The sequence below is a fragment of the Lepisosteus platostomus genome, chromosome 21 (genome assembly GCF_059453375.1).
Source record: "Lepisosteus platostomus isolate fLepPlt1 chromosome 21, fLepPlt1.hap1, whole genome shotgun sequence".
NCBI classification, from domain to species: Eukaryota; Metazoa; Chordata; class Actinopteri; order Semionotiformes; family Lepisosteidae; genus Lepisosteus; species Lepisosteus platostomus.
Window position 1 is genome coordinate 2,389,589 of NC_142631.1, and position 10,737 is coordinate 2,400,325.

The 10,737-nt window shown below is 56.6% G+C and overlaps 1 protein-coding gene across 2 annotated transcripts in view; it reads right to left on the reverse strand.

The window, feature by feature from the left end:
• The window catches only part of hmcn2 (hemicentin 2), a 73,796-nt gene that overhangs the window by 15,424 nt on the left and 47,635 nt on the right, over window positions 1–10,737 (reverse strand). For both annotated transcript variants that reach the window (XM_088614797.1, XM_088614796.1), the window contains exons 47-63: window positions 10,440–10,537; window positions 9,643–9,921; window positions 8,674–8,864; window positions 8,179–8,260; window positions 7,747–7,883; window positions 7,367–7,508; window positions 6,961–7,105; window positions 6,172–6,299; window positions 5,251–5,407; window positions 4,681–4,802; window positions 4,078–4,242; window positions 3,736–3,843; window positions 2,766–2,900; window positions 2,462–2,596; window positions 1,555–1,824; window positions 720–910; window positions 53–266 (exon numbers count right to left, since the gene is read on the reverse strand). In XM_088614797.1, coding sequence (XP_088470923.1) covers window positions 53–266; window positions 720–910; window positions 1,555–1,824; window positions 2,462–2,596; window positions 2,766–2,900; window positions 3,736–3,843; window positions 4,078–4,242; window positions 4,681–4,802; window positions 5,251–5,407; window positions 6,172–6,299; window positions 6,961–7,105; window positions 7,367–7,508; window positions 7,747–7,883; window positions 8,179–8,260; window positions 8,674–8,864; window positions 9,643–9,921; window positions 10,440–10,537 — 2,699 coding nt within the window. The remainder of the gene's footprint in view (window positions 1–52; window positions 267–719; window positions 911–1,554; window positions 1,825–2,461; window positions 2,597–2,765; window positions 2,901–3,735; window positions 3,844–4,077; window positions 4,243–4,680; window positions 4,803–5,250; window positions 5,408–6,171; window positions 6,300–6,960; window positions 7,106–7,366; window positions 7,509–7,746; window positions 7,884–8,178; window positions 8,261–8,673; window positions 8,865–9,642; window positions 9,922–10,439; window positions 10,538–10,737) is intronic.

Genomic DNA, 10,737 nt, shown 5'->3' on the forward strand with positions numbered 1-10,737 from the left:
TAATTACTTAATTGCCCCCAGCCCGTGCCACAGCTGGCCTCGGCTGCTGTACCTGGCAGGGGCTTGTTGTTGACGGTCCAGGAGATGGTCGGGGTGGGTGCCCCCTGGGCGTGGCAGGAGAGGACGAGGCGCTGCCCCTTGTTCAGGGTCACGTCGCCGGGCAGCTCCTTGAGCACGGGGCGCACGTTCACGGAGAGGCGGGCGTGGCGGCGGGCCGTGCCGGCGGCGTTCACTGCCACGCAGGTGTAGGTGCCAGCATCTCCCGGCTGCCAACAGGAACACAGCACTGGAGGAGATCCTTAGCTTTCACTGCAGACTAAGCTCGGTGTAAATGAATAGTATCGTGCACACCGTCCAAGCCAAAGGCGATGGAGCAGGAGTCATTTGCACAGCGCAGGATGACGCAGGGGAATTGTGGTAGCTCAGAGGGCAAGGGCGTCTGGCTCCTGACCGGAAGGTCCCGGGTTCAATCCCAGGTAGGGGCCAGCTTGCTCTAATCCCTTCCAGACGGCTCCCCGGTCCACTCAGCCTGCTTTCCAAGTGAGTACCGGAGGTTTACCCTTCCCGGGATAACAGGCCGGCCGGAGCGTGATGCTGACCACATCACCTCCACCTCCACCGCCATTGAGAAACAATGGTGGCCCTTGTCCCCCCATGCGCCTTGATGGCCTGAAAAGGGGACCTAAGCTACCTACAGTACGAGCACAGTAACCTCCTACCTCTGCCTGCTCGACTATGAGCTCCCCAGACCGCAGCACGGTGAACTTCCCCGGCAGGTCGGGCACCACCGCGCCATCCTTCTCCCACGATACCGCGGGCTCGGGCACCCCCTGGGCCGCACAGGGCAGGAGGGCCTGGAAGCCCTGGATGACAGAAGCCTCCGGCTTGCCGGCCGGGATCACGGGTGGCGCTACGGGCACAGAGGAGACAGCACGAGGTCGTCCACAGCGCAGCAGGAAGGAGGGAAAAAAAGACAGAATCGCCCGGCCCCCTGGGTGCGTCAAAACAACGGGGACGTTGTTGCTGCAACGGGGGCTGATCCATTCTGAGACCCGCCAGTCTTTTGTTCCAACTCAACTTGACCAACACTTAAATAATTAGCTGGGAGAAAAGAGTTGCAAGGGAATGAATGGGAATAAGATGGGATGGGAGACCCAAGGTGGTTCACCCAGGGGTCAGAGACCCCTCGAAGGAAAAGATACCCCACTTCTAGAACCTGCGCGTGATAAAAAGATACACGCCTTATTTTAAGATACCAGCCGAAAGACTGTGCTACCCGGAGACAACGATGATGATGCTGATGATGATTATTATTATGAAGTTAGTTATTATTATGAAGTAATTATTGAGCACCTCAATAGTCTGCCCACAGCACTCAATAAAGCAGAAACACCGGGCTAGCTCACATTCCATAAATGTTCCAGTTTAAAAGATGATAGAGTACTTTCATTGGGTTTTTGTTAAATTCAATCAGCCAGTGTTCAGCTCAGACATCTGAATGCCAGTCACTGAACACTGCTGTCACGTCCTGTCCCAACGCGGCCGGTCTCTCACCGTGAACGAGCAGCCTCAGGTCCAGACTGGAGCTGCCCGCGGGGTTGCTGGCAGTGCAGGTGTACCGGCCCGCGTCTCCGCGCTGCGTGGGCTCGATCCTCAGCGTCCCGTTGGCAAAGGCCCTGTGCCGGGCGCCGTCCAGCAGGGGGCGCCCCTCCCTCAGCCAGGCCACCTCCGGCTGGGGCTGTCCGTCTGCGGCGCACAGCAAGCTGACCGGCTGGCTTAACACCACCGTGTACTCCAGCGCGGGGGCCGACAGCACCGGAGGAACTGAAATCCGGCACACGTGCGGCTGTTCAGTCATTCATGGAAAGCGGGTGATCGTTCTCCTTCATGGCTTAATACAAGACGCATAGCTGTACCCACATCTAAGAAGAAAATTCCTTTTCCTTTAAAACTAAAACTTTTGTGCCCTAAAGTTTCATGCCTTATTGGTCTAATTTGACCATTCATTTGGCACAAAGGGGGCTTCTCTTTGTCTGTTGTCGTTGAAGAAAGATACAAGATGTGAAGAAGGGGTTAACTGATTCCTTTCTGCACAAGGACTGGACTTCTTGTGACACAAGACATTCCAGGCTTCGAGATGTGGCAGGAAAGGGGGATAAATGATAAGGATTCCAGATGCCCCCCTTCTCAAGGAAGGAAACCTAACACTGACCATTTGGTCTGTGAACTGTCTGAGCACCTCGACCTCTGGAAGTTTTGTACCGGCACTTTGAACAAGACTTCGATTTTATTGTTCCTTGCATGCAATAAAACGAATCTGCTTAACTTCATCTCGGGATCCAGAACTAATCTCTGTTGCAACATCGTCGATCCTTGAACGTGTCGGGACAGGACGGGAGTCTCGGCACACTTGGAGTACTCCTTTCCCCCTTCCCCCCTCCCTCAGGCGGCACCCTCATACCCTGCAGGACCAGACGCGTCCTCCCCACGGATGTGCCGGCGTCATTCTGCGCCAGGCACTGGTAGGTACCGGCATCCCCCAGCGTCACGCGGGACAGCTGCAACGCCCCGTTGGGCAGCACAGCTAGCCGTGGGCCTGCAGGAAGAGGGAGACGGGGAGGTGAGAGGGGCACGTCTAGGGGCAAAACAAAAAAACAGACAACTGTGGGAGAAGAGAGACAGGGGAAACAAATGGAGGTGCCGACAGATTGGAAAACTGTGATAAGGAGGGAAGTGGCTGACAGAAGGCGTTCCCCCATCCTTACCTGTTACTATGGGAACCCCTTCTCGTTGCCAGGTGACGGTGGGTCTGGGGTAACCGTGGACCTCGCAAGGCAGTACAATCCCATGGTTCAGCACCACCTGCACTGACTCTGCCATTGGCTGCACCTCTGGGGGTTCTGGGCAGAAGCATCACAATTATGGCACGTACCGAGGCTTTGCACCTCGGCACTATCGAGGTGTCGAGCGTGATTAACCCAATAGCCCCGACTTTCAGGAACCTCTGCTGCCATACTGCTGTATTCCCAGCAAGCAATAAAGAATGAGCAACTGATAAGAGTTTTTGCAAACTCAATAAAAAAAATTGTAGTTCATATGTAGTTGGAGTCATACCATAACAGGGCAAATTGCCTGTTACTGTACTTTAGGTAATGTAGTATGTCTGTAGTTAATGTAATGGGTTTAGGACCACTTATCTCTTTTAATCGGTGTTAAAGGCAAAATGGCACAACTCTGAGCTATGGTTCAATGCCCAATCTCATTTTCTTGTTATTATCAGGTCAACAGAACATGTTCTATCTAAAGTTGTGGCTCAACCATCTGTGTAGCAGAAAGAAAAGGCCCATTGGACAACACAGGGGAAACGGTTCCCTTGTAAACTCCTGGGTTTCGGCAATATTCAAGAGGCATGAGAAAGTAAACTGCTGGATCATATAAACTGTCAGCTGCACAAGCTGTAGCGGAGCTCGTTCGGGCGCGGTGATGTCATCGCCCTCCCTGGGCGTAGCAGGGACCTCAGCCGCCTGGGCTGGGGGGGGTCTCCTTTAGCTCGCTCGGCTGGTTCCCTGTTGTGTTCCGCCGGAGGCCCGGGTTCGCGCCCCAGGTGATGCGGGACGGAACGGGCTGGCGGAGGGCACGAGACCGCGCGGAACCGCCACGGGCTTAACGCCACACGCTGCCGTGTTCACCTCCCCCCCCCCTGGCTGCCCTGCTCCAGTGTGTGCCGTCACTTACCGTGCACAGTTAGGGTGATGTGCTTGTAGGCCACCCCAGCGGCGTTGCGGGCAGAGCAGGTGTATCTTCCTGCATGGCTGGGGGTCACAGCTGTGATCTCCAGGACACCTGGGGGGGGGGGGCACAGAGGTCATCTCCTTGTCCATCCCAGTGACAACTCAAGCTCCGGATGCTTAGGACACCCAATCTGCTCTCCAGTAAAACTGCCCCTACCCCCAAATTCTTTCGTTCAGGTTTTGGAACATGAAGTTAGAGGATATTGATAACCAGAATGAATTTTGCCCTAAAGCAAAAAATAGAATTGTAATCATTTTTTGAGATGTGAATGTGAATGGTGCTTACCTGTGGGCAGGATCCTATAGCTGCCACCTCTGCTGCCCAGCCGTGCTCCACTCTTTGTCCAGCTGACCTCTGGCTCAGGACGCCCCGTGACGTGGCAGGGGAGAATCACGGGGGACATCGTGGTCGCCGTGACCACAGTGACATCATCCTCAATGGAAGGTGGGACTGCGCCCAGCAGGAGGAGAGAGAGAGGGAACGAGATGATGGGCATCGAAGGAGAAGAAATTCACACAATTCCCAGTTTACTACAAGAAAGCACCCTGCCATAGCTGAATCAATAGCCTAAATATTTATACGTATTGTTTTAAAAGCCAAGGGCGTTTCATGCACTCTGTCACAGGAAATGCTTAAATATTTTCCTTGCACAAATTTTTGTTTGAGCACAAGCTGGAAAAGAGGCAGTGTGGAGCAGCACCTCTGGCCGAGGTGGACTGGAGATTAACCCAGACTTTCTTGCGGCGATTGTTGACAAAAAAGAAACCCAAATCATTTATGCAACTCAACAAGGCGTTGAAAAAAAAATCTGATCAGCAATTGCTTGCGCCCCCTGGGGGCTGAAGCTCCAGTCCGGTCGGCGCGGGTCGGCATGGCGATGGGCAGCACCTTGCAGGGTGACCTCGACGAGCCTGCGCTCCTCTCCAGCCTCGTTGGCTGCCGTGCACTCGAAGTAGCCTTCGTCCTGGCTGGCCGGGGAGGTGATGACCAGCGAGCCTGAAGACAGCAGCCTTGGAAAGGAAAACCACCGAACAGTGAGGGACCGGGGCGGCTGCTGCAGCTCTCACACGGCTGTACGACGTTCGTAGGTAACATGTGCTTTACCATACTCTACCTTCCTGCGCTCCGCTTTTACCATGATTCCACTTGGCCTTACACTGTACCTAACACTGCACCCTGCGCAGTGACCCCAGTTCAATCTGTTCTTCCATTGGTGTGACATCTCCTAAGGCAATAGGAGGCCTTTACCTCTCCCACAATCTCATTACAAACCAGAGTGAGTCCCAGAGGGCCAGAAAACACTGAACCCCTGCACGTATTAACACTACGAGTGGCAGCACTGCAGTGGTATTATTCATTTCTTTAAATAAGCCCCTTTAACCCATCAGTGTGAACCACCTTCACGGCAGTTGCTGCTCTGTAAGGGTGTTGATAACCAGACATAAGCGACTGAGCCACCTGTAAGCCCCTGGCTGGCGCGAGAGGTCGATGGGGGAGCCGTTCCTCTTCCAGGTCACCCGGGGGGGGGGCGTGCCGGAGGCCTCGCAGCTGAGGGAGGCCCTCACCCCCTCCGTCACCGTCACGTTGGGGGGCCCCGGGCTGATCGAGGGACCCACTGCGCCCACGGAGGAAAGGAGAGGTGAGAACCAAGGGGGGGGGGGTGGGGGGGCGGACAACCAGCCCCAGTGAAGGGCAAATCGGAGACCGTGACCCGAGCTGCAGTCCCAGTCTCTCGGGCCAGTCAGTAAATCTCGGGCACACCACACTGTAAATTCACGGACGTTATAGACAAATCCTACACATTTCGAATGCAGCACCACATCGTGAACTTTGTGAAAGTACTGCAAGTACTGCAAACTCGCATCTGAGCTCTCACGAATAGCGGCCCTTCCTGCTCACTGGTCACCGTAATGACTGATGTAATGCGACGTACGAGCGAATAAGTATAGAAATGCGCCAACATGATCTGCATGCCGTTAACAAGTGGTATTCGTTGGAAAAAACAGGTCAAAACAGAAAGCAAAATTCCTATTGGATTAAAGGAGATGTATTCACAAGGCTGCTTGCTTATAGTGTATAGTGCTAATAGTGAATTATGGCCGCTTCACCTCCCCAGAGGTTTGGTTGCCTTGTTCTGAATCACAGAATATGGAGCTGCACATACCTGGAAACTTCATCTATCTTGTGGTGTAAATTGGAGGTTTAAAAGCGACTGTGTACATTTGACTTTCACCGTGGTTTGAAATGAGCTCGTCAGTGCCGATTCTTTCGAAACCCAGAAATATCAAAACAGCCCCGCGGCTCCCCTTTAAAAAAGGGCGACGGAGCCCGACACGCGCACGAGGGGGCGCTCTGCCGCGGCGGGGAGGGGGTCCGTACCGTGCACCCGCAGGTCGATCCCTCTGCGCTCCGAGCCGGCGGGATTGGAGGCGGTGCAGAGGAAGCGCCCGGCGTCGGACACCCCGACCTCGGCGATCCGCAGGGATCCCTCCGGCAGGACCTCGAGCCTGGGGGGGAGGGGGCACAACAGCAGCAGCTTTCAGGGGCGCAGAAGACAGCCCGCAGGCCCTGTGGGGTTTTGTTTTCCTGAAATACCTCTGAAAGCACCATCCCCTTTGCTGTCAAAATACCACAGTGGTCCCCTGCTGGAAGATAAGTTGGTGATGTACTAATACGTAACATTTTAATTTGACTTCCCGGCTTAAGGGGGGGGGGGGGGGGTGCTACTCTTTGCTCACTGCATCATCCGCTCTACTGCAAACAGCACAGACGTAGAGCATGCCAGCCGAGGTGAGGAAATTTAGCCACCGAGCATTTAACATGTTCAAACTCTGTCGGCGGATTTTTACAGAGGCTAGTGACAGGGCTCCAGAAACCTGAAATAATCCAGGTTGTCCTAATGAGGGTCTGTTAATTAAAGTCTCCTGAAAATGATTGGCCCATGCCGTCAGGCCCCACCTGAAAGAATAGACTGAGGCTGGAGATGGGGGTGGGGAGGGGGCTTCACTGGGAGTGAAGGTAAACTTACCATCTAAGGGCACAGGTACGTCCTCTGCCTAACTAGCTTCAGGATTCAATGCTGTCTGTATTTATGTTCGGTGAATGTCCAGTGATGGACTCCCCCCCAGTTCCCTAGCAGCATGCTCTGTGGCTCCAACGTGTCCTGACCTGGCGTGCTCCTGGACCAGTGGGGCGCCATCTTTCCTCCATGTGACGGTGGGGGCGGGCAGTCCTTCAGCCACACAGGGCAGCACGGCCCCCTGACCGGCATGGGCGGTGACCAGCGAGGGGCCCGCTTGAATCCCGGGCGGCACTGCGGTGCAGGGATAACGAGGAGCCGTCAGGCATGAACAGGGACTCACAGAGGGTGGGAAAACTGCTCTCCCCAAGTGGAGGCTTTGTCAGGTCAGAGAAAAAAAAACACCAATTCATACGACAAAAGAATGAAAACGCGAGAAGGAGAAACCGCTTTCAAGGCCTTCATACCACCAGATTCCAACAGCCTTGCATTCAAAATAAACGCAGCGCCCCCTCGGCGCTGCGCCCCCTGCAGGACATGGGAGACCTTGCCCACCTTGCACCTCCACGGTGAATTCCAGGCGGCTGCTCCCGGCGATGTTGGTGGCCACACAGCTGTACTGCCCACTGTCCTGGGCGCCGACCTCCTGGATCTCCAGGAACTGACTGCCTGCCAGACTCTGGACGCGCCCCCCCAGCTGGACAGAGACAGGGAGAGAGTGGCGCCCCACCGCAAGGGCCCAGGTCTATCAAGGCGAGCAAAGTCGAGCCGCGGGTATTTTTCCCCCCGCCATCCGCCATTTTCAGTTTTAGCCCTTTAAAGGTGCCACCAGACGGGCTGATCAGCCCTCGGGCTCATTGGCGTCTCCCTCCCCCCCGGCGTTTTCAGTAAAGGCTCAAACACAGCCGCTGCCCTGAGCCTGTGCCCACCCTCACCTGCAGCTTGGCGCCGTCCTTGTGCCACTGGATGGCGGGGGGGGGCTCGCTGTCGGACCGGCACTCCAGGGTCAGGTGTCCTTTGGCCACTGCTGTCACCGTCCTGGAGTCCGCGGAGCCCAGCAGGGTGGGGGGCACTGGAACAACACAGCAGCGCCACCCCCTTGAGTCCTCTCCTACTTGGAACTGCCTCATCATATCCACCTCGTGTGCCACCACCGATGAGCTACGGCTCGGCCTGTGACCCCTGCTGCTCAGCGAGGAGAGCGAGGGCTGGAGGTTACCCGCCCCCCCCCCCCCGGTCACCTTCCGCCATGCCTCGGATGGGCCTCTGCTCCCGCCTGCAGGAGCCCTGTGTCCGACGCTCACCTTGCGGCAGGCCCACGGCGGAAAGGTGCCTCTTACCCGCCGCGCTCCTCGAACAAGCCTCACCTTGAACCCGGATCCAGTGGTTCCTCCCGTCCTCCCCTGCGGGGCTGCTGGCCAGACATGTGTACAGACCCGCGTCCTCCACCTGTCGGCGCACGGGCGAAAGAGAGGCAACGCTAAGGGTGGGGCTCTGGGGACGGGTCAAGGGGCGCTGGGCCTACTGGAGTGTTGGTTTGGACCCCAGCTGCTGAGACAGAGCCTGAGGTGTCTTTTGCTGGCAGGCTGTATTGGCTCTGGACAGCGTGCACGCTGTTTTTGTAGCTTTGGCTTGGGTTTCACCGTATCGGCTCTGTTCCTTTAACCACGATGGTTCTGCTTTAGTGCATTTCCCACAGTGCACCACTTTAACAGGAGAGGGTTCAGAAAACACAACCACACAAACCCCAAATCACGAATCTCCGAGCCCAGGGAGCAAGTAACCCAGAAAACGGGTGGAAAGTGGTTCCCAGTGCCAATCAGTTCCCACGCCTCGAACCCTTGGCCGGGCGGGGGGCCCACCTGTATCCTGCCTATCCTCAGCAGCTGCCCCTGCCTCTGTGTGACCGCCGCCCCCAGCAGGGGCCGCCCGTCTTTGAGCCAGCTCAGGGTGGGGGGGGGGGCGCCCTCGGCCGCACACTCCAGCTCCAGGGGGCTGTGGACGGCGACGGACACCTCCTCCGGGGACCCGGAAGCCAAGATCTTCGGAGGCTCTGGGGAGACGAAGCGGCCGCAGAGGGCCCAGAGTTAGGAACGCCAGCCGGCTTCGGGGCCGCAGGAGCAGCAGGGGCGACTGGCGCGGGCGAAAGACACGCTGGTAGGGCAGGACGCGCCACGCCCGAGAGGCAGCAGGCGGAGAGCTGAAGGGTTTTTGTCTTTACAAAGAGTGAAGGATAATAATAATAATAATTGCTTACACTTATATAGCGCTTTTCTGGACACTCCACTCAAAGCGCTTTACAGGTAATGGGGATCCCCTCCACCACCACCAGTGTGCAGCCCCACCTGGATGATGCGACAGGAGCCATAGTGCGCCAGTCCGCTCACCACACATCAGCTCTCAGTGGGGAGGAGAGCAGAGTGATGGAGCCAGTTCAGAGAGGGGGGTTATTAGGAGGCCATGATTGGGAAGGGCCAATGGGAAGTTTGGCCAGGACACTGGGGTTACACCCCTACTCATGCACTACCGTACCTTCGCTCTGCTATGCCTTGCTTTTGCGATAATTCTAGTGCTCGACACCTAGTGCTGATGCTTTCTATTCTCCTTTACTACTGAGAAACAGCACACAGCATACACCCGGCGTGAGTGTGCGTGTCGGTGCAGCGCACGCCCGGCGTGAGTGTGCGTGTCGGTGCAGCGCACGCCCGGCGTGAGTGTGCGTGTCGGTGCAGCGCACGCCGGCGTGAGTGTGCGTGTCGGTGCAGCGCACGCCGGCGTGAGTGTGCGTGTCGGTGCAGCGCACGCCGGCGTGAGGGGCACTCCTCCCTTACCCAGCACGGTCAGGTTGAAGGTCTTGGTGCTGCTGCCGGCCTGGTTGCTGGCCACACAGCTGTAGTGCCCCGCGTCGTGCGGCGTGACGGCGGGCAGGCGCAGGCGGGTCTCCTGCCCGTCCGACAGCAGGTTGCGGTGCAGCGAGAGGGGCTGGCCGTCCTTGAACCAGGACAGCGAGGGCGGCGGGACACCCCGGGCCTCGCAGGTAAAGGTCACCGCCGACCCCTTCACCACGGTCACCTGCTCCGAGGGCTCGGAGCGATCCACTCCGGGCGGCACTGCCACACACACACACAGACACAGAGGGAGACGTTGAAGCCTCTCCAGCAGGACTGAGAGAAATTTCCGAGCTCTTTTCAGATCTCGCACAGCTTCAGGCTGCTGACCCCGCAGCTCGCTGACCCACACAAGCCTAGCGGCAGTAACAGCGGGGACCTCCAGAGCTTCTCTGACCGACTTGAAAGAGCTGTGCTTCTTCCTCTGTTCCCCGCCATGTGAAAGTGCATCTTCACACAGGCAGTTAACTCGTCACGCCCTGCAGGGGGCAGGGAAAGCACTCCTTGCTTGTCTCATGTGGTCACAGAGAAAGTAACAAAAACCTTTCAGAAAGAAAACAAAAAGATCGCTTGCCTTTCTAAAAAATGCAGAAACCTGCCTAATGGCCTTCACGTCACAAGTGCCTTTATCACCTGAATAAATCTGAGCTCCTTCGGCTCCTGAAAGCGTGCAAAACCTGTTTCACGTCAGTGCGATTTTGTTTCGTTTGTACATCACTTCCTCTGTCTCCCAGGAGTACCTTGGACCTGCACGTCATAGCTGAGCTCTGCCTGTCCAGCTGGGCTGCGGGCCACACAGGTGTAAACGCCGGAGTCGGACAGGTGAACTGGAGAAATCCTGCGGCACAAAGCACAGCACGAGGCCCGTCAGTTAAAGCTGGAAAGAAAGCGTACAAGGAATTTATTAAGTTTCCTGTACTCTCCCTGATATACCAGGTGAATGAAACCTTTCATTTCACTCCAGAGGCAACATCATTCTTCAATCTGAGGAGCCGAGGCCAAGTTGCCCCCTTCCGACGCCACCATCCCGTCGGCTGG